At 37.0% G+C, this 24,056-nt stretch overlaps 1 protein-coding gene across 6 annotated transcripts in view; it reads left to right on the plus strand.

The window, feature by feature from the left end:
- ANKRD17 (ankyrin repeat domain 17) overlaps positions 1–24,056 on the plus strand; it is a 191,660-nt gene that overhangs the window by 142,327 nt on the left and 25,277 nt on the right. For all 6 annotated transcript variants that reach the window (XM_049886033.1, XM_049886034.1, XM_049886038.1 and 3 more), the window contains 7 exons: positions 1,510–1,605; positions 2,973–3,089; positions 15,923–16,094; positions 17,188–17,638; positions 18,299–18,454; positions 20,558–20,707; positions 22,416–24,046. In XM_049886033.1, the coding sequence (XP_049741990.1) occupies positions 1,510–1,605; positions 2,973–3,089; positions 15,923–16,094; positions 17,188–17,638; positions 18,299–18,454; positions 20,558–20,707; positions 22,416–24,046 (2,773 nt within the window). The remainder of the gene's footprint in view (positions 1–1,509; positions 1,606–2,972; positions 3,090–15,922; positions 16,095–17,187; positions 17,639–18,298; positions 18,455–20,557; positions 20,708–22,415; positions 24,047–24,056) is intronic.

The raw sequence follows: 24,056 nt of genomic DNA on the forward strand, positions 1-24,056 counted from the left end.
AATTTAATAGGAGAGATAAAATCCATACCCCAAACCAGATAGCCTTGAGTGGTGTAATATAGTTTAAAACCAAAACCTGTTGCTGTTGAGTCAATTTTGATTCATAGAGACCCTATGGTACAGAGTAGAACTGCCCCATAGGGTTTCCAAGGAGCGCTTCATGGATTCAAACTGCTGACCTTTTGGTTAGCAGCCGTAGCTCTTAACCACTAGGCCACCAGGGTTTCCAGTTTAAACTAAAAAAAAAATTTCGAACTGCTGACCTTTTGGTTAGCAGCCGTAGCTCTTAACCACTAGGCCACCAGGGTTTCCAGTTTAAACTAAGTACTGTAGAAATGTTAGAGCTCATCAGAAAATGATGTAATTGGTATCTGAGCTATTCATTAAAAGATGTTGTTATTGTTAGGTGCCATCAAGTTGATCCTGACTCAGGATTTCCTAGGCTGTGATCTTTATGGAAGCAGATCACTAGGTCTTTCTCCCCTGGAGGTGGTGCATAGGTTCGAACCGACAACCAGCCGAGCATTTAACCATTGCCCCACCAGGGCTTCTTCATTAAAAGATAGGGGTAGTTTAAAAAGATGTACAGGTAGCCCCCAACTTACCACGTATTCCAGTTATGACAAATTCCACTTACGACCGTCCGTTTTTTTTTTTTTGTATATCTTATTGTTAGTAATATGTACTACACACAATGTTAAACTATATCTGTAAGTTTTATGCAATGTTTCCAACCCCAAAGACAAGTATAAAGATTGGATTTATAAAGATGCTGACAATAAAAGGCAATAATAATGAAAACTTTAAACAAAAATGAGGTATTCAGTTTATGTCAAAACTGACTTACGACAGAGTCGTCAGAACAGAACCCCATCGTAAGCTGGGGACTACCTCTACATGAAAAGGAAGACCTAGAGGCAGTAGAGTAAATACATTAAAAATAACTAGCTGTTTATCCAGACTAACTTGTATCAGAGAGCAATAGTGTAGGTGAAAGTAGATTGGAAGAAGTGGAGTGCCTCTTGAATAACATAATTATAGCCCACACTTTAGGAAAGTGCTGTTATCTCTTTCATACTTTCTAGTACAGTGCTGTGCATTCATTTTTTTTTTTTATCTGAAAGAACAAAGTTCTTATTACCACTCTTTCAATGCTTAGAATTGAAATAAGATGTTTATCTTCAGTGCGTTAGTAAGGAATGAAAGTTTTTATTTTTTTTCTTTAGACGCATCCCTACTTCTTCATACTGTTTTTTTGTTTATTGTTTTAAAGTTCAGAATAGATTAGAATTTTAGGTCAGGGTACTGGTTATTCTGTACTTTTCGGGGTGAGGGGGAGGATAGGCTGGGGTGAGAATGTAACTTACTAGAACCAAAGCCTTTTCACTTGCAGTATGCAGTTAATCTTTGCTCTGTGACTCTAATATTAAAGGAATATTAGTTAGACTGTATATTTACTCAGTTATGTTAGAGTCTGTTTTCGATCTGACACTGATATCTATTTTTTAGGGTCATGTGAAGGTGGTACGCTACTTAGTCAAAGAAGTCAATCAGTTTCCATCAGATTCTGAATGTATGAGATACATAGCAACCATCACTGATAAGGTAATATATTGTTCAAATTCATCCCACTATATAAGCTAGGGATCTCATTTGGTTTGAAATATATATCTGTAGTCCACGTTAAGAAAACAAAAATCATAGTTTGAGAGATAAAGAGTGGTATACACTAATTTTCGTTTATATAGTATTTGGTAATGAAGCATGCCATTCAGGAAACTTCCAGAGTATTTACTTAATGGGTTTTTAAATGAAGCAGTAAAACATTTTCTGTGATACAATTACTTTATCTTTTCAAAGTAGTACTTGAACTAATTTAACTTTTATGTGAACACTAAATATGTGAACAGCAAATGTTGTTTATTAGTGCTACCATCTATATGTGTGTTTATCTAGATGGATATCCTGAGAGACTAATAAGCACACTGAATTTTTTTATTATTATCCCTAAGCAAAAATGATAGTCAGTCATGGGCAAGAAAACTCTTAAAATGTTTAACATTTTAAAAAAGTTGAGGTAACTGTCAGCATAAGAATGAATTAACTTTTTACTGAAAAAGTAGGAAAAATAATCCTTATTAGAGAACTAACTGGTAGTGTTTTGATTTGGACTTATACTAGTAATTGAACAAAAATGTTTATATGTTCTTAGACTAGAATAATAAATGCGCACCTCTGAAAATCCAAAGATACCTCTTAACAAATCTAAAAATGTCTTTCTATTATGTTTTCTCTAGGGCTGTTACATAACAGTGATCAACTTTTCCCTGTAGATTTTGTTTAACATAGTCAGCTCATGGTTTTACCTGCCTCTAGATTCCTCTATAGCATTAGCATTTATAGACCTCACAGGTTTTTTTTTTATTTTTATGGGAGAGTGTAGAGAATTTAAAAATAAGGCTTTTGTCCTTAATAAAGAAATATCCCTTTGCTGTCTTGAAGTATCTGTGTCTCTAACTCCTTTGTGAATGGTTCTTGCAAATGAAGTTGTAGCAACAAAGCTTAAATATATGCAAACAGTTTTTTCCAAATAAGTACTTTTTAAAATTTTTAATCAGTTGTCTTTCTTGATATTGACCATTTCCGTTAGCTCCATTAATCCCCTGAAATAACTATTGTACTTGTTTGCTGTATGATTTTCTATATTCCAATTATAGGAGTAAATAGTTTCAGTTTCCAAAGTGCCAGTCAATGGATATTATTTTGAATAACAGCAGATACTCTTTGCTTGTGTATTTTTTTAAATATATTATTTAAATTTTTTTTCAATTTGCACCTTTTTTTTTTTGCCTTTTTTTCCCTGCCACTGATCCTTATTGCTAATGTTTTAATAAAGGTCTTCATGTTTTTAGGAATCTTTCTAAGTGTGAATTGCTTTTTGAAACTGGAAACATCTTAATTTTTCATTTTAGGAGATGTTGAAGAAGTGTCATCTTTGTATGGAATCCATAGTACAAGCCAAAGATAGACAGGCTGCTGAAGCAAACAAAAATGCCAGTATTTTGTTAGAGGAGTTAGACTTGGAAAAGGTAATGATAATCTTTACATATGAAAACTATCCACTATTTTCCCTCATGCTTTTTTCTCCCCCTAATTTGTAATCTCTTTTTAAAAATTTCGTTTTGGCTTTAAGTTGTGTGTGATCACTTTAAAAGTCATTAAAAGAATTTCTTTGTAATAAAATTAACAAAATTTTATTATAGGAAGCACATTTATCTGGGAGTCAGAAAACAACTAATTCTAGGTTTTAGTTTTATCTTGACTAATGATCTCTTAATCCTCAATTAAATAGTCATTTAATCCTAGGCCTTGTAATTTATTGCTGACAGATTTTTCAGAAGTACCAACTGCACTCACTACCAAGGCATAACCAACTAGTGAAATACAACCACTTGGTGGAATGTTTAATTTTTTAAATGGGTGACTTCTCTTGTACTTTTCTCTTTCAGGCAGACTACAGCATCACTCTCATCTATTCCCATGGGGAGTAAAATACTCCAAAACAACATATAGTTTGGACATAGTTCCTTCCTCACTTCCCTTTCTTGCTAACTTTTCTCCAATAACTGTGTACTCTAGAACTAATAACAGCAGGAAAAGAATTGGTTGGCATTGAATAGTATAGAATACACATTCTGTATTTCATCTTCTATGAAAAGTTGAAACGATATAAAATGTAGCAGGTACTGTTTGTAAAGGACATACAGCGATAATTACGCTGCTTATGTCTTTCGATTCGTCAGGTCCACTCTTTTATACTCTACTTACTGACATAATTAAGTTCTATGTCAACCTACATTTCTAAAAAATATATATATATTTAACATTGGGAATTCTTTGTTTAAAAAAAAATCTGGTTTAGATTCTGATTAAACTGAAAAAAAACTTTTTTTTTTGTGGACCATTTTGAAATTTTAAAGAATGTGAATACTTTGAGAAGAGGTTATGATCATCATTATTTGGCCTATTTTCAGGTTTATCTAAAACTAAAGATATTATTACTTTCATATTATAGATCAGGAAGCTGAATCTGTGAAAGGTTAAGTAGCTTGCTTAAACTAGGATGGGATTTGAGCCCCAATCTTTTTTATTCCAGAGCCCCTTTTTTCCCCCCAATTGAACTTATCCTATCACTTTTAGTTTTTTCATTTTAAAGTATAATAATATCCCTTTTTTTAAGAACTCTATTTTTAAATGTTAGAATGGGTAATAATTATTTCGCTATAGTGTTTCTTTTATTATAAATCTAGAAAGCAACTGTTCTATAGCTGAGGCATAGGTATCTATTATTAAATAACATTAATTTTTTCATATTAGATGCTTGTCAATGACATTAAATACATTTGAGAATTTACAAAGGGAGCCCTGGTGGCACAGTGGTTAAATGCTCAACTGCTAACTAAAAGGTTGGCGGTTCAAGCCCACCAGTGGCTCTGTGGGAGAAAAGACCTGGTGATCTGCTCCTATAAAGATTACAGCCTAGGCAGCTCTGCTGTGTCCTATAGGGTTGCTATGAGTGGGAATCGACTTGATGGCAAACAGCAGTGGATTACATAAGTAGGAAACAGTTTTTAGGAGACACCCTATTCTCAGTCAACTGCAGTTTTTTTTTTCTACATTAATGGTGCTCATTTTAAACTGAAATATGCAGAGATAAGTAAAGAAAAAATATGGCATCATTATAAGGTAACAAAGTTAGCAGCCTGGTATAGTGATTGATAAGAAGACTTGGTGCACTGGTTAAGTGTTCAGCTGCTAACTGAAAGATCAATCTTAGGTTTGAACCCATCTACCAGCCGCTCTGCTCTGCCGGAGAAAGATGTGACTGCTTCCATAAAGATTACAGCCTCGGGAACCAGTTCTACCATGTCCTGTAGGGCCGCTATGAGTCAGAATCAGCTGGAAGGCAATGGGTTTGGTTTTGGTTTTTGCATTTTTGATTTCAGTAATCACTAACGGAAACCCTGGTGGTGTAGTGGTTAAGAACTACAGCTGCTAACCAAAAGGTTGGCAGTTCGAATCCACCAGGTGCTCCTTGGCAACCCTATGGGGTGGTTCTACTCTGTCCTGTAGAGTCGCTATGAGTTGGAATCCACTTGATGGCAAAGTGTTTGGTTTTTTGTTTTTTTGTTTTGTTTTGGTAATGTCCTTACCTCTACAATTACCTGTAAGGCCTTATGAGACCCTCCTTGATCAGCCCACCCACAGAGCTGCTCTCTCTGACCGTTTGGTTACTTAGTTTCTCAAAACATTGAGATACACCCTTGCTCTCAAGAGTTTTTACTTTTGCTGTGTCCTCTGCCTTGAATGTCCCTTGAGATGTGCTCATGTTTCAGCCTTACTTCCACACTCTACCTACTCTCCTGCTTTATTTTTCTCCTTCTGACATTCCAAATAATTGTATTTTGCTTAGTTACCTTGTTTGTCTCTACCACTAAAAGGTGTACACTACAAAACAGTGCCTGACATACTAGAGGCACTCAGTGTTTGTTGAATGAATAAATATATATACGGGGGTGGTGTACTTTTAAAAAAATGGAATCATGCAAACATAGTACTCTAATTTTTGCTTTTCTTTCTCAATAACTGATGGATATTGTCAATTGATAGTGATTTAAATAGCCGTTTCCAGTTTTTTTTTTGTCACTATAATGTTGCAATAAACATCCTTATACATATTTCCTTATATTTTGTTGCTTTTATTTTTACCAAATAAATTCTTTCTTGTGGGTCAATATATTTTTAATTTCTTAGATAATTCCAAAATACTTGCCTAAAAGGTTAACACTCCACCAGCATTATGTGAATGTCATCTCCTGGCCTATTTGCTGACATTTCCTAACCTTGTCATTCATGCTTTTAAGGGCCTCAAATTTAAGGGAAGCCAAGAGAAACTTCCTTCAAATGTCATTGTATATTTTTCCATAACATTAAAGCTCAAAGGCTGTGCATAATTCCTAATCATACATTAATCAGATGTAAATCAGTCTTCCTATTTGCATTGTATACTTTTTTTGTAGACAGTTTTGAATGGGGATATTACATTGATAGAATTCTAGGGTACAGAAGCTTTTCTCTTGGTTGGACTGGAGCCTACTATTTCTACCAGAAAGATTATCAGCTTGAGGTCTTAACGCTTGGTTCACTAGTTTTTAATCATAATTTATATCCGGGAAAATGAACTTTTCGACCTTTTGAGACCTTCTGTCATTTCTGATTGAGGAGCATCATTGGAGTTGATCTTTGTCTAATCTGACTTGTAACACTACATGAGAAACTAATTCCCTTGTATAAAAATTCTTCTTATGATTAGCCTTTCTGATCTGAAAATTTGTTTAACAGGTTTTTGTAGAAACTGCTGTTACCCATTATGTTAGTCAGATTTCCTAATACTTACTCAGTAAACACTTGTTTATTGAACATTAACTCTGGAGTAGATTTATTTGGTTGAATTACAGAATCCTCTTACAGTTGATTGCTTGTTCCTTTCTGTAAAAACATTAAAAACTAGGTTACGCTTTAGCTGCTCAAATTTTTAGTTATTCTTGGCCTGCATTTTTTTTTTTTTTTAATTTTGGAGCTGAATGTTGAAAAGGCAAACAATTTATTCACGTGTGTATTAAGTGACATTAGTTTCTCATGTTGTTCTACCGTTACCTTAATCCATTTCCAGATTTTCTCATCACCCTTAACAGAAGCCCAGTAAGTCCTAAGCAGTGAGCCCTCCCTCCCCGCCTTGGTAACCACTAATAAACTTTGGTCTTTATACACTTGCCTATCCTAGATATTTTATATAAGTGGAATCATGTAATATTTGTCCATCTGCGACTGAGTGAATTTCACTCAGCATGATGTTTTCAAGAATCATGCATGTTACGGCATTTATCAGGACTTCACTTTTCCTTATGGCTGAATAATATTCCATTGTGTGTATGTACCATATTTATTTATCCATTCACCTGTGATGATGAACATTTGGGATGTTTCCACCTTTTGGCCAATGTGAATAATGCTGCAATGAACATTGGGTTAAAGTGTTTGTATTCCTGCTTTCAGTTCTTTTGGGTATGTACTTTGTATTTTTGATACAAATATTTTACCACCTCCATTTCTTTACTTATTGTTTATCCCCTTCCCTTTTCTTTGTAAAGATGTATAACCTTTTAGTGTTCGTTTAAAAAATGTTCTTACTAGTTGTTTCCAATTGGGTGCTCTGCCATTATTTGAAACTTTTAATATATCCATCCCATAATCTCTATACCGTACATTTCATTCTCTGATTATCAACTCCTATCTTTCCAGCTTTACGCCCTCTAAAATTCCAACTCCAACCATCCTATAATACTCTAGACTCTTCCAGTCCATTTATCCTACCACCTGTTCATTGTCCCTTACCCCCTCATGTTTTTTCTTCCTTCTTATTTTCACCTGTACTGCAGGAATGAATTGCGTCTAGAAAAAACTCTCAACCTTGAGGACTGATTTTACTTTAAATGTATGACAATGAACTACTTAATGCTGCCCAACAGTCATACTATACTTCCCCCAAGTTTATTACTAATTCCACTTATCTAGACCACTAATTCTTGGTTTCTTCTTTAGCCTCAGACTTCTAACCTCTCCTCTTGCCTTTACTTTTAGCTGATTACCTTGCTTTCTACATCAGTGAGAAAATTGACACATGAAAACAAAAATTACAAAGACTTTACCTTCTCCAGCTATCCACACCAAGTGTCTGCACCCATTGTTATTACTAAAGAAACTTTTGAAACCAGCCCCTCCATTTGTGCACTAGGTCCTATCTGTTCTCACTTACTGAAGAACATTGCTGTGGCAGTTCTTTTCTTCTGTATCAGCTTTTTCCCTTTTGTGGATCATTCCCATCAGATTATTTCTCCAATCTTAAGAAAGGCCATTTTGGTCCCATTCACCCTCCATGCCCCAGCCTTCAGCTACAGATGTATTTCTCTGCTCTGCTTCGCAACAGTACTCCTTGAAAGAGTTGTCTCTTGGCTATTTCCAATTCTTGTTCCTTTCTTTTAAATCTAATTCTGCTAGGCTTACTCCCACAATTCCACAAAAACTGCTTTCGTGGTCTCTGGAAGCCTTCATGTAGCTAAATTCAGTAGCTACTGACTTGTCCACCCTAATCTTACTAAACCTGATAACATTTGAAATACTTTTTTTTCTTCACTTGGCTTCCATGATACTGTACGCTCTTGGTTTTTTTTCCTGCCTCTCTGATATCCGTTCTGTGTCTCCTTTGCTCTTTCCTCCTCTTCTCCACTGTCTTATTTGGGGAGCCCTGTGGCTCATTACATGGTCTTCTCTTTTCAATCTGTGATCCATCCATTGGTCCTTAGCTTTAAATATATGCCAGTTGATCCCAAATTTTACCTCCAGCCCAGAGCTCTCCCCTAAACTCCAATGTCATAACCTACTTAACTACTCAGCATGTCCAAATGGATATCTAATTAGACATCTCATACTTGATGTCTCCAAATCTGATTCCTTAATTCTTCATCTGCCATTGTATTGGAAAATCTTGTTACATTTCCCTTAAAAATATATTTAGAATTCTAATAACTTTCATCATTTCTTACCCTGGTTCAAGTCATCAGTATAATCTCTTACTTGTATTACTGCAGTACTCCTGATTTCACCATTGCCCTACAGTTAGAGTGATCCTTTTCAGATATTTAGGTCAAATTATATCTTCTGCTCAAAACCCTACAGTGGCTTTCCATTTACCTCAGAGTAAAAGATAACATCTTTAAAATGCCCTGTAAGAACTTACATGATCAAGCACCCTGGTACTGATTTTCTGCTTTTCTCAGCCACACTAGCCTACTTGAACATACCAGGTTACAGTTTTTGTACTGGGTGTTCTTTTTGAAATACTTCATATACTTCAGAAGTTTGTTTAAACTTTACCTTCAGTGGGCTTAACACTGATCACCCTATTTAAAATCAAATCCCTGCTAACTGTTCCCATACACAGACTCTGCCCAATATTACTTTCTTACATTGTACTTACCACCTTATAACAAACTACATAATGTATTTATTATGTTTATTCTTTGTTGCCCCTCCCCTAGCCCGCCCACTAAATTGTAAGTTTCCTGAGGTCAAGGATATTTTGTTGGTTTTCCTGATGATCCTAAGATATTAAAACAGTGCCTGGACATATAATAATAAAAAAAATATAATAAGTTATCAATAAATTTGGGTTGGATATTCTGCTTCCTTCCTCTAATACTCCTTGATGTCTATTTCTGTTATTGATATTATTACTCGTTACTCAGAAAAGAAACCTTGATGTCACTTTCAGCTTCTCACTTATCATACATGGCCTCACAATCCCTACATCCATCAAATGAGTTAGTATAGCAAATTAACTTTGACCAATGTCTGGCACATATTAACCCCTCTCTGTATTAGCTGGAAACCCTGGTGGCATAGTGGTTAAGAGCTACGGCTGCGAGTGAAAAGGTCGGCAGATGGAGTTTACCAGGCACTTCTTAGAAACTATGGGGCAATTCTGCTCTGTCCTGTAGGGTCACTATGAGTTGAAATCGACTAGATGGCAACAGGTTTACGTATTAGCTCTATTAAGTATCATCATCATCACATTTTATTCAGCTTCATCTCTAAACTTGAGCCTTCTATCCTCCCCTCACTAGGTTATCATTTCTCACTTGAAGCATGGCAGTAGGCTTCTTAACAGACTCCCTGTATTAATGCCTTTGCATCTCACCTTTTGCCTTTAGTCTAATCCTTTTCTCCAGGGTAACTTTTCCATAGCTCCGTATAGCTCTCTGACACCAAAACCAAACCCACTGCCTTCGAGTCGATTCTGACTCATAGCAGCCCTGTAAGACAGAGTAGAACTTGCCCTGTAGAGTTTTCAAAGTTGTAAATCTTTATGGAAGCAGACTGCTACATCTTTCTCCCGTGGAGCAGCTGGTGGGTTCAAAGTGCCAATCTTTTGGCTAGCAGCGGAGCACTTAACCACTGTGCAACCATGGCTCCTTAGCTCTCTAATAAACCAAAAAACTCATCGCCATCTAGTTGATTCTGACTCATAGTGGCCCTACATAGAACTGCCACAAAGGGTTTCCAAAGAGCAAATGGTAGATTGAACTGCTGACCTTTTGGTTAGCAGCCAAATGTTTAACCACAGTGCCATCAGGGCTGCAGCTCTCACACAGGTGGAATTGCCTTATTCCCTTCTCAAACATTCAGTGCTTCTTCATTACTACATTGGAAATTCTAAAAATTCAGATCCCCTCAGTCTGTTCCTATCCAAGATCATCACTCGCTATACATCTCTACGCTTCACATATCCCATTCACTTTCATATATCCAAATTTGCAAATGATATTTACTTAGCCTGGACTCTAACTCCCTAAAAAAAAAAAAAACCCAGTGCCGTCGAGTCGATTCCGATTCCATTGCGACCCTATAGGACAGAGTAGAACAACCCCATAGAGTTTCCAAGGAGCGCCTGGTGGATTCGAACTGCCAACCCTTATGGTTAGCAGCCATAGCACTTAACCACTACGCCACCAGGGTTTCCTCTGCCTCCCTATATGTCCTTAAATTCTCATAAAGTGTAGCTCTCAAATATAACTTCATTTTCTGAACCCTCAATTAGAAATCATCAGTTTGCTCCTTCCAGTTGCACAATGAGGCTATTCTATAACTTGGCCGTTTTCCTTAAGGCCTCTAACCCATTGCCCTTGAGTCGATTCCAACTCATTGTAACCCTATAGGACAGTAGAACTGCCTCATAGGGTTTCCAAGGAGTGCCTGGTGGATTGGAGCTGCTGACCTTTTGGTTAGCAGCCATAGTACTTAACTGCTACCCTGCCCAATATATACTCAGAAACAGTGATTGCTCAGGGAGATGAGGACTAGCCACATACCTTGTGAGAAAATACAGGAAGTGAGACAGAATTTCTGTTTTCCTGTACCTCCAGACTTATTTGAATATTGGTGGTATAGTTTGTTTTGCTTTTTTCATCTGTTCTCTCTGGGATCTCATATCAGGTATAAACCCTTTCCCCTACTCAGTTATCTTTCATGTCTGCTTTTTCATTAACTCTTATCCTTTGCCTATAACTTAATCAGAGTATCTCCATTCTAACGAAACTCTCTCAAACTTAGTATTATTTTTTCCCTTCTCCAGATGTCTTAAGAGAATAATCTATATGCCTTGTTGACTCTGCCTTTTAAATTTTTGATCAGTCCTCAGTCTAGAACCATTTGCCTGCTGCCCAACCACTTCAGTGGTGTAAATATGGCAGAGATCACCAGTGGCATCCTAAGTGTAAATTCTCTTAGCTCTTTATAGTTTTTGTGAACACTGTATCTCCTTGTATTACTTACAAATGTTGACCTTGCCATCCTTCATAAAACTCTTTTCCTGTGGGAGCCACTTTCTCCTGATTGTCTTTCTCTGCCTGATAATGCTTTCCTGAAGTCTCCTTTGCTCTTCCTTTTAAATAGTGAATATATTCATTCTTTCTCTCTTCACACAGGCACATAATTTTTTCCTGTTGGTGATAACATTCAGTCCATTAATTTCAGTTACCACCTGCAAACATAAGATGCTTCCTAAGTTGTATCTATAGATCCACGCTTGTCTAATTCTGCTTAGTCTTAGAGGTCTCTAGGTCTTGTAGACTTGGAATCCTTCTGCAGCTGTAGCCTGGGCTTTCTTTCCCTCCAGAAAGATGTAGCGTCTCTACTGATGTTGGTGGTGTTCTTGTTAGTTGCCATTGAGTTCATTCCGACTCTTGGCGACCTCATGCATGCAGAGAAGTGCAGAGAACTGCTCCATAGGGTTTTCAAGGCTCTGAACTTTCAGAAGCAGATTGCCAGGGCTGTCTTCTAAGGCACCTCTTAAACCTGTTACCATTGAGTCGATTCCACCTCATGGTGACCCTATAGGACAGAGTAGAACTGCCCCATAGGGTTTCCAAGGAGCGGTTTGTGGATTCTAACTGCTGACCCTTTGGTTAGCATCCGTAGCATTTAATCACTGGGCCACCAGAACTGCAGGGCACCTCTGGGACCTTGTGCTTTGCATCCCACTTTTTAGAGAGTATAAAGAGTGAAATCAAAGGGATTATTATTATTAAAACGTGAGTCCTAGATCTTCAAAGTTAAGAGACGGTAGTAAATACCTAGCTCTTCGGATGAATCCTTAAACATGATAACGCAGACTCAAATAACAGTGAACCCTGTTGGAACACAATGTGACTGCTTTGTTTTTCCTGGTTCTAGCAAGTTTCCCGTCATTGACAGAATGCAACTTAGCACTTTTTTTTCGCTCTCTATTAGTGATAAATATTTGAGTTTTCCTACTCTGACAGGTTGTTGCCTTACATGGGGTCTGGCTTTTGGCTTTTCTAGGTTTTACTGTACTTTTGCCAAAGGGCTAGCCCTTGCAGACTGATGCCTTTAAAGTTTGAGACGGTTTTATAGCTAAGACCCACTCACTTCCACCCGCCCAGAGCCACCATCCCCTCCCCCATAGGCCAGATGGGTTTACATACCAGGCCTAAACCAAGGCCTGCTTTCTGATTTAAACTGTTCATTTTTTTTTTAAAGTTATGTTCCTTTGAATACCAAACAGAGTTGTCTCACGGACAAGTTAAAAAATTCAGCAGAGTCAAAAGTCCATCCTGGCTGAGCCTAACGCCTCAAACATCACTTGATATTTTGGTTCCACAAAAGCCATTTCCTATACCTTTCTCAAGGCTTTTCTGCCCATTCAGATATGGAGATAAAAATATCAGTTTCATTACTGCCAATTCTGAATTGGAGCCTTGGTGCTGTAGTGGTTAAGAGCTTGGCTGCTAACCAAAAGCTGGGCAATTCAAATCCAACAGCTGCTTTTTGGAAACGCTATGGGGCGGTTCTACTCTGTCCTTTAGGGTCACTGAGTTGAAATTAACTCAACAGCATCTAGCAACAACAACAACAATCCTGAATTGAAGAGGCTTAATTTACCTATAGTCATGTTTGCTGCCATAGTCTTTCTGGTGCATCCTTCACCCCTACTTCTACTCCAGTTCCTATTATACTCACCCATTCCCTGAAGGTGAGAGCTGGATAGGACAACCACAGGCTTTCCTCATAGAACCTCATCAGAGAGCAGAGCAGAAAGCATGTTTTCTGTGGTCAGGCAGCTACTTCCGTTAAAGTAATGAGCTGAGTCACACATGCTTAGTTCCCTCCTTCAAACTCACCAGTCAGATAGTACTCCTCCCTCCATTGCAGTCAGGTAGGCTGTGGAGGTCACCAATTACTGTTTTCTTCCCAGTCCTTTAGAAAGGGCTTCAAACTGGAGCTCATGTGTTTCTGGAGGACTAGCAGAAATTCCCGTGTTGTACTATGTAGGCAGTTTCTAAATCTTCAGCTTCCATATGTGTTCTTTTCCAAAATGAATTTGCCTTAAAGAAACAAAAAAATCAGTGTTCCATAGATTCTCCTAAACTATTACCCTTTCAGGAACAAAAGACTTACCTCTTACCCAATGGAATGTAAATAAGGTGCATTGCCCCAAGGTGTAACAGCCTCCAAAGTGGGCAAAACCTTTCAGGCACCTGTGGTATAATTTGAAAAGGAATTATTCTTCAAGGAATAACTAGTAAAAGCAAAAGACTTGAAAAATAAGTCAGACTTTTTCTGAGGAAAAATAAGTCTAATTTGGTTTTGGAGTTTGACTGTGAGCACTGGTTTTACTAGTTATGATATTGTGGACATTTTCCGTAAACTGTGAGTATCATTGTTTTGACACATTTAAAATGCACATAAAATATACAGGACACTAGATTATGTGCAGGAGCTCTGGTGGCACAGTGGTTTAGAACTCCGCTATTAACCTAAAAGGAGCCCTGATGCCGCAGTGGTTAAAGCACTTGGCTGCTAACTGGAAGGTTGGAGGTTTGAATCCACTAGCCGCTTTGTAGGAGAAAGATGTGGCCGTCTGCTTCTGTAAAGATGATACAGCCTTGGAAACCCTATAGGGCAATTCTCTCTTTTTTTTTTTAAAAAAAACACCGAACCTGTTGCTGTTGAGTCGATTCCGACTAATAGCGACGCTGTAGGACAGAGTAGAACTGCCCCATAGAGTTTCCCAGCAGCAGCTGGTGGATTCAAAATGCTGACATTTTGGTTAGCAGCCTTACCTTGCCATAGCTCTTAACCACTGTGCCAGCAGGACTCCCTCTGCCTTACAGGATTGTCATAAGTCAGAATCAACCTGACTGAATGCCAAACGGTTTGGTTTGCTTTTTTGCTTATCTAAAGGTCTGTGGTTCAACCCAACAGCTGCTCTGAGGCAGAAAAGAGCTACTATCTGCTCCTGTAAAGATTGCAGCCTAGGAAGCCCCATGAGGCAGTTCTACTTTGTCATATAGGGTCACTATGAGTCAGAATTTGCACATAACAGCAGATTATGTACAGGGAGTACAAAGTTTAAAAAAAATCTTCTAGAGAGAATACAGGCAAAAGAATTTGAAGACTATGAGCCAAGGAGGAAAATCTAACAGTTAAAATAGCTAATTAAGACATGTTAATTGGATTTTTGCAGAGTCCCTGCGTGGCCCAAAAGGTTAAGTGCTCCACTGCTAGCCAAAAGGTTGATAGTTTGAACCTACCCAGAGGCACCTTGGAAGCCAGGCCTGGCAGTCTGCTTTTGAAAGGTCGTAGCCTTGAAAGCCCTATACCAAAAACATGTTGCCTTCAAGTTGATTCCGACTCAGAGCAACTCTCTGTAGCACAGAGTGGAACTGCCCCATTGAGTTTCCAAGGAGTGCCTGGTGGATTTAAACTGCTGACCTTTTGGTTAGCAGCCATAGCTCATAACCACTGTGCCACCAGGGTTTCCTGAAAGCCCTAAAGAACAGTTCTACTCTGCACACATAGGGTCACCATGAGTCAGAATTGTCTCAACAGCTACTGCTAACAACAGTAATTAGATTTTGAAATTTATTCTTGTTTTAACTATGAAAATAGTAAGTACTCTTTTTCACAAATGTAAACACTATACAGTTATATAAAGTAAGATTGAAAGTCACCATCTTCCTGCTCTCCCTCCTCCAATCCCAGCATCCAGAGGTAATCACCATGAAGCCTTTGATTTGTAGCCCAGCCTGTTTTCTGTACTTCACACAAGTAGAGATACATAAAGGGTTTGCTTCTCCCTTACAAATATAATTTGTAACAAATGTAAATTGTGAGCATTTCCCCAAGTATAGAGATTTATAACACTTTTAATAACTGCCTAGTAATCTGTTGGATGTATACTGTTATTAATTTATCTACTCTCCATTATTTTGTTTCCATTTATTGCCTTCATAGACAATTTTGTGGTTGAAATTGTTGAACATACATTTTTCATTAGAGGTAGTCATTTTGTAGAATAAGTTCTTAGGATACGCAGGTTTAATTTTGATAGCTTTCAAAATACCTTTCCCAGAATGTAAATATTCCCAAACTTTGCCAATGTGTGATATGTTTTTTTAATTTTGCCAAATTAATCAACAAAAAAATGGCACTTTGTTATAATTTATATTTCTTTAATGATTATGAGGCTATACATCTGTTTATCATTTGCCCGTTTTAAAATTAAATTGTCTTTATCATTGGCTTGATCTTGATATTTTAAAAATATTCTCATCTCTTTGGAGTGCTTTGAGTATGATCTTGATCAAACAATGAATTAAACTAGGTGGTTTTCAATTATATGGTATCCTGGTTCCCTTGTGAAAAATTACATTATGTGACAACTTTTTTTTCCCAGAATATATTCCAGTGCTAAATCTCTGTTTTATTGATCTTTTAACAGTTAAGGGAAGAAAGCCGGAGGCTGGCTCTGGCTGCCAAAAGAGAAAAGAGAAAGGAGAAGAGAAGGAAGAAAAAGGAAGAACAAAGAAGAAAACTAGAAGAAATTGAAGCCAAAAATAAAGAGAATTTTGAACTCCAAGCTGCTCAAGAGAAAGAAAAACTTAAAGTTGAAGGTATTTTCTCTAACAGCTATTCAAATGGTTTCATGTGATACATTTTAGTCAAAATTATATTTGTTTAAATCACTTAAAGCGAAAACAGACTTCTAAGTTATGAAGCTCCTAGAGTATTTATACACATTTTTCCTTTATTGTCTCTTCTTACAACTTTCTATTAAGAAATATTTCAAGCCTACAGACAAGTTGAAAGAATGATAAAATGAATACCTGAATACCCTCATTGTTAACATTTTACCATATTTGCTTTATGTTTTTCTCTGTAAATATATACACATATTTTTGTGAGCTATTTGAAAGTAAACTGCAGATATTCTGACATTGCACCTATAAAAATTTCAGCATGTATCCTTGAGCGTGACATTTGCTTACATAATCACAGCACCATTTATAATCCTAAAAAATAAATGACAATTCTATAATATCATCCACAGTCCAGACTATATTTAAATTTCCATACTAGGCTGTATTTAGAAGATAACTTGAGGTGGGAATATTGTGGGGAAAAACTATTGCCATTTAACCACAAAATATATATGCAGTGTGTTTGTTTTTGTTTTTTAATTTTCTCTAGCTTCAAGCCTTTTATTTTGAAGGATTTCAAACTACAGAAAGTTTAAGAATTAATACAGTTGAAAACCTGCATGTTGTCTGGATTCTTAGCTGATAACATTTGACATATTTGTTATGTCTATCATCTTCTTTCTCTCTCTTTTTTGTTGTTTGGAAGAGTTTGCACATAAGCTATATGTGTCGTGCAAAATCACCCCTAAATACTTGAGTATGTATTTCACAGAAAAAGAACATTATTTTACATAACCACAATAACATTATTATATCTAAGAAATTTAAATTGTCCAAAAAATATTCCTTATAGCCTACCTGCTATGCTTTGGATAGGCCTTAGAGAATTCTTGAGAATAGATCATTTGTATCCACTTCATTACCAACACGAATGACTGCCGATTTTATGTCTAGTCGTAGCAGAGTAACTCCTGGTTTTTGTTTTTTCTTTCTTCTTCAAGTGCAAAAAGCTACGTATATTCTAGGGGCACTTAAAACTTGCTAATTCAGTATTCCCACTTTACAGATGAGCCTGAAGTCTTGACAGAGCCTCCAAGTGCCACAACCACTACTACCATAGGTATATCTGCAACCTGGACAACTTTGGCAGGTTCTCATGGTAAAAGAAATAATACCATAACTACAGCTAGTTCAAAGAGGAAAAGCAGGAAAAATAAAATTACTCCAGAAAATGTTCAAATTATATTTGATGATGATCCACTACCAATTTCATACAGTCAGCCAGAAAAAGTAAACGGCGAATCCAAGAGCAGCAGCACCAGTGAGAGTGGGGACAGTGATAATATGAGGATTTCCAGCTGTAGTGATGAAAGTAGTAACAGCAACAGCAGCCGGAAAAGTGACAATCATTCACCAGCTGTGGTCACTACCACTGTGACCAGCAAGAAGCAGCCATCAGTTCTGGTTACGTTTCCAAAGGAGGAGAGAAAATCTGTTTCTGGCAAGACTTCAATAAAGTTAGTTCTGATTTTTGTTTTACTATGCATAATATTGCTCAACTGCTAACTGAAAGGCCGGCGGTTTGAACCTACCAGCCGTTCTGAGGGAGAAAGACATGGCAGTGTGCTTCGGTAAAGATTTACAGCCTTGAAAACCCTATGGGGCAGTTCTGCTCTGTCCTAAGGGTTGCTAAGAGTCGGAACCGACTCAGTGGCAGTGGCCTTAATATCTTCGTTAAACATTTTGTTGCTGAATTTTTAGTAATACAAGTGAATTACCAACTTACAACATAAGGATTTTTTTGTGCGTGTGTTAAGGTACGATTTTAATTGAAGGATAGCTGTTTTTTTAGATTTCGTATTTGTGAGAGATTAAATTCTTTTTGCTATGTAATTTCTCCTTTTTGATTGTTAGCTATGAAAAGTATTGATTTTGCTTTTTTTCAGGGATTATTATTGAGATTTACTCTGGTAAATTTGACCCCTAGGTAGTGTCTTCCTAAAAAACTGTTTGTATTATGCTAAGTATTTAAGAGAAGTGAAAAATAACTCCTCACTTGTTCACCATATTTAATCTAAATATAAATAAAATAAAATCATGTAATAGATTACCTTTATCGTTTAAGAAATTCTACATCCATTCAATATTTAATATACTTTCCCCTCCCCTCTGTAAAGATTGTCAGAGACTATCAGTGAAGTGACCAGTAATTCTCTGTCCACTTGCACAAAATCTGGTCCATCTCCCCTGTCCTCTCCAAATGGGAAGTTAACAGTAGCAAGTCCTAAGCGTGGACAAAAGAGGGAAGAAGGATGGAAAGAAGTTGTAAGAAGGTGAGTGATTGGTTTTCTGGTTGTTTTTCACATTCTTTATATATGCTGTATTTCACAGTGAAGTGTTAAATTCCTCCTGCTCTTTAATGGTTGCAAACAAACTCGTGGCCCAAGGCTGAATTTGGCAAAGACAGGTGACACCATATCTTAAATGAAAAAAAAAAAAAGTCAATACTTCAAAATTGAGAGAATTTACATAGAAAGTTAGGTACTTACGGGATCTGATTAGTACCGACAGACACTGGAATTTGCTAAAAACCAGTCTGAATTCTTTAAGGTTGTAGATTGTGTACTATTCTACCTTGTATCCCCAGAGCCCATTATGTAGTAGATATCAAGTAAATATTTAAGGACTGAATAAATACCAATTTTAAATTATTGATCTAATCCTGTTTTTAAATCATAAGTTACATTTATTTCTCTCAAGGGTTTTAGGATAAAAATATTATACTTTTCTTGGAATTTTTTAATAATTATGTGTCAAAGAGTAGGAGTACAGCATCCCAGAAACCAAAGAGTTCATAATAAGATACCACAAACCTAGAAAGAATGTAAGTCTTGGATCACTAATTTTAAAGAGCTTTTCAGAAATTCTATCAAAGATTTTGATTTTGATTATTTGAAACAAGAGCTATAATGAATCAAACTTATTACTATTAATCCCAAAACATGCTGTACAGTTTTTTTAGTCATTTTTGGACCAAAACCAACATCTCTATCTCACCCATACACTTATTCATATCCACACTCTCTATTGAACTAATTGAAATCAGAACATCAGTACCGTCTGTACCAAGAGTGAAGTAACATAATTCAGTTTTTCTGTATCCATTTTACATTGTGGTATAAAAAGCAATTCTTAACTAATTTGGAAATGATGCTAGCGGATGCTTAGTTATTATATAAAAGGTCAGGGATCAGATCCCACCTTTTAAAACATATAATATGAATATTTAATCTGCCATTCTGAATAAATTGACTAAATGTCTTTATTACATATTTGGCTGATTCTCTTTACTGAGAATTGTATATTTCTTTTAGAAGTATTTTTTAATTCAGACTTTTCAGAAATTTATATCTACCTTTCCTAAATCTGAATGTTTAAGATTATAATGTAATTTTGCAAGTGTTAGATGAGTTTTGCTTTTTTAAAAAATTCCCATAGAGGTTTCTCTTTCCTTGCACTACTAAACATCCTTCAATGAATTTCCAAATTTGTGGATAATTATTTTAAAGCCTCTAGAAAAATGCAGGGAAACAATGAAATTTTAATACCATCACTTCAGTTAGATATTAGGGGATAAAGAGAGAAATGCTAATAAAACATCAAAAGATGCCCACAAGAAGCCGTTCTTCTTTGTACTTCTCAGGCTAAACTGGCTGTCCCCACCTGTATGCCTTTAAGATAGCCCTATTAGAGCACTCATGACATGGTGTTAAGAATTTTCTTACGTGGTATCTAGTCAGTCAATATGTATGGGCAGGAACCCATGCCTATCTCATTTCCAATTAACATTTGCATTAGCTCAGTACATGTCTACCTAGTGGGTGCTTTACAAATATAAGTGAACAATGCAAAAACAACAACCAAATAAAATTAAAAATAAAAAGAAGCTTTGCGTTACTTAAAGGAGGAAGGTAAGGAGTGACTGCTTAACTACTAATATGCACAGGGTCCCTTTTGGGGGATGATAAAGATGTCCTGAAATTGGATTATGGTTGCATGACTCTAAATATACTTCAAACCATTAAATTGTATACTTAAAACAGGTGAATATTATGGTATGTGAATGATAACTCAATAAAGCTGTTAGGAAAAAACAAGTGAAGAATGAAAGTCAAGAAAGCAAACAATCTTAGGTGATAAGAAATTATAGTAAAGCTTTCTAATTTATCTATACATTCATTAGTGCATTTTTTTTTATTTTTCCTACTTTTCATCTACCTGTTCATCTATAGTGAGAATAGTTAGAAAAGGCTTATTCACCAGTAATCTATTATATATGTATTTAAAGAGATATACTTTAGTAACCTCTCTCCTTATTTTAAACACAACCACTTGATGACATGAATGATTTAACTTTGCAATTTTGTTTTAAAAAGGTCAAAGAAAGTATCTGTTCCATCGACTGTGATATCCAGAGTGATTGGAAGAGGAGGTTGTAATATCAACGCCATTCGGGAGTTCACTGGTGCACACATAGATATTGATAAGCAGAAAGACAAGACGGGAGACCGGATAATAACTATAAGGCAAAACTTTGTGTCTCTTATATTTTCTTCCTTTGTTTTATTGCACTATAGCTTGATGAAATAGAGCCATTTGAGTTTTTGATGGAACTTTGAGTTTAATAGCAGATGAGTACAGGAACTTTTAGTTTCTTTTTTTTTTTTCTTTTCTAGTTAATACTAGGCTTTTGTAAAAGGTTTTAAAGGAATCTGTATTTCTTTCTTGTGGGGGAAAGGTTTAGATTACCTTTTCCATACAGGAACTGCTCATACAACATTCTTAAAAATTTGTTCTGAAATTTGTTCTGAGACTTAAGAAGGATTAAGTTTTTACCAAGGAGCCCCCGCGTGGTGCCAACTGTTAAGCACTGGGCTACTTAACTAAAAGGTTGATGCCTCGAGCCCACCTAGAGGCACCTAGGAAGAAAGTCCTGTCCATTTGCTTCTGAAAGTCTTAAAAACCCTATGGAGTGAGGCTCTACTGTGGCACACATGGGGCTGCTATGAATCAGAATTGACTTGATGGCAACTGGTTTGGTTTTGGTTTCAAGTTTCTACATTTTAAGCGGGTTTCCATCTTGGATTAGTGTTTGAGATTTGTTATTCTTTGATTGTGACCTTAGGATATGATATGAGCTCAGTAATTCAAATTTGAAATGAAAATTTACTTATCTTGAATAAGTCTTTGAACGGGTCTGTGCTCGAATATCCTTAAGATAAGGATGATATTCTAAGAAATTTTAAGAATGCATAAAGATGTAATTTAATGACTTCAATGTAAACCCAAGTTCTTTTGAAAGAGTTCCATATGCTTTCAGACAGCAGTTAAAAGTTTATTTGGGAGAGGCAGATGCCTTTGTTGAAAGTTGGTAGTTTTAGCCTGCTTTGGAAGGAAGGAGACAATTAACCATCTCTATTTTCTACTCATCTCCTCTCCATCTTGTTTTTTCCCCTCCTGTTAATAATTGGCTAGCCACAACCTGCTTTATCACAGAAGTGGGAAGATACCCATACGGCTTCCCTTGCACTCAAATATTTGCCTAAAGATCCATCAGTAGGATTTGACCTTATGGACATTGTTTGCATTGTCAGAGTTTCTCTCTCATTTTGAGACATCTTTCCAGAGGAATTACAACAATTATCTTACTAATAGAAGAACCACTAGTGAATATGTAGATGTGGTCATCTACAGTGCCAGTATTTAAAATAAAATACTATTTTCTCATTCAGTTTCATTATTGTCCTTATTGTATTTTTTAAATTTTGATTGTTTAAATTTACAGTAACATTATGGATTATAGAGACTTTTAAGTGCAGTAGTTTTCTAAGTAATGTATATTACAGTTGGAAATGGTTTTTTTGTTTAAGAAAACTAAAAACCAAAAAAAAAAAAAAAAATACCCACTGCCATTGAATTGATTCTGACTCATAGCAACCCTGTAGGATGGAGTAGAATTGCCCCATAAGGAAATAATAGTAATTTATGAAAATAAATGATTTACTCTTTCTTTGAAATCTATAGTGGTAATTTAGTGCAGCGTATTTCTTTGTTTGCAGAATATCTTACGAATGATTAGCAAATTGCTGCTTAACTTTCGTTATCTGTTCTCTGTGTGTATAGGCAAACACATACACATGGTGAATTTAGTTTATACACATGGTGAATTTAGTTTATACATATTAAAAAGTAGAGGAAATTGGATCTGATTTTTTTTTTTTAATCAACTTTTAGGGGTGGCACTGAATCAACAAGACAAGCAACTCAGTTGATCAATGCTCTGATCAAGGATCCAGACAAAGAAATTGATGAACTTATTCCAAAGAACCGTTTGAAAAGCTCCTCGGCAAATTCCAAAATCGGGTCATCAGCACCTACCACCACTGCTGCTAACAGTTCCCTAATGGGAATTAAAATGACAACTGTAGCTCTCTCATCAACATCTCAAACTGCCACAGCACTCACTGTGCCTGCAATTTCTTCTGCATCCACTCACAAAACCATTAAGAACCCAGTGAATAATGTGAGGCCTGGTTTTCCGGTTTCTCTTCCATTAGCGTATCCTCCTCCACAGTTGGCACATGCTTTGCTTGCTCAGACTTTTCAGCAGATCCGTCCACCAAGGTTGCCCATGACCCACTTTGGAGGTACTTTTCCACCAGCTCAATCCACTTGGGGTCCTTTTCCTGTCAGGCCTTTGAGCCCTGCCAGAGCTACTAACTCGCCTAAGCCTCACATGGTGCCTCGCCATAGCAATCAGAACAGCAGTGGTTCTCAGGTGAATTCAGCAGGTTCTTTAACTTCAAGTCCAACAACTACAACCAGTTCATCAGCTTCAACGGTGCCTGGTACATCTACAAATGGCAGTCCAAGTTCACCTTCAGTCAGAAGGCAGCTCTTTGTTACAGTTGTGAAGACATCCAATGCCACCACCACAACAGTCACAACCACAGCAAGCAACAACAGCACTGCACCCACAAATGCCACATATCCTATGCCTACTGCCAAAGAACACTACCCAGCATCATCCCCATCTTCCCCATCTCCACCAGCTCAGCCAGGAGGGGTTTCTAGAAACAGCCCATTGGATTGTGGAACAGCATCTCCAAATAAAGGAGCATCTTCCTCTGAACAAGAAGCAGGTAGTCCACCAGTAGTAGAAACAGCAAACAGTAGACCTCCAAACAATAGCAGTTCTTCTGGGAGTTCATCAGTTCATTCTACTCAACAGCAGCCTCCGGGATCTGTTTCTCAGGAGCCAAGGCCACCTCTCCAGCAGTCTCAGGTTCCTGCCCCGGAAGTCAGAATGACAGTTCCTCCTTTAGCAACAAGTTCTGCTCCAGTGGCGGTGCCTTCTACTGCCCCAGTGACTTACCCTATGCCTCAGACACAAGTGGGATGTTCCCAGCCTGCTCCTAAAATGGAAACCCCTGCTATTAGACCAACCTCTCATGGCACAACTGCCCCTCACAAGAATCCAGCTCCAGTGCAGAATTCATCTGTTGCAGTCCTTAGTGTCAATCACATTAAAAGACCTCACAGTGTTCCCTCTTCTGTCCAGCTACCTTCAACCTTAAGTACACAAAGTGCTTGTCAGAATTCAGTACATCCAGCAAATAAGCCTATTGCTCCCAATTTCAATGCCCCTTTACCATTTGGGCCCTTTAGCACGTTGTTTGAAAACAGCCCTACTTCTGCTCATGCCTTCTGGGGAGGATCTGTTGTTTCATCTCAGTCAACACCAGAATCTATGATATCAGGAAAATCCTCGTATTTGCCAAATTCAGATCCTTTGCATCAGCCTGATACTTCCAAAGCTCCAGGTTTCAGACCACCATTACAGAGACCTGCTCCAAGTCCCTCAGGTGAGTCTGT

Source organism: Elephas maximus, chromosome 5 (genome assembly GCF_024166365.1).
Source record: "Elephas maximus indicus isolate mEleMax1 chromosome 5, mEleMax1 primary haplotype, whole genome shotgun sequence".
NCBI classification, from domain to species: Eukaryota; Metazoa; Chordata; class Mammalia; order Proboscidea; family Elephantidae; genus Elephas; species Elephas maximus.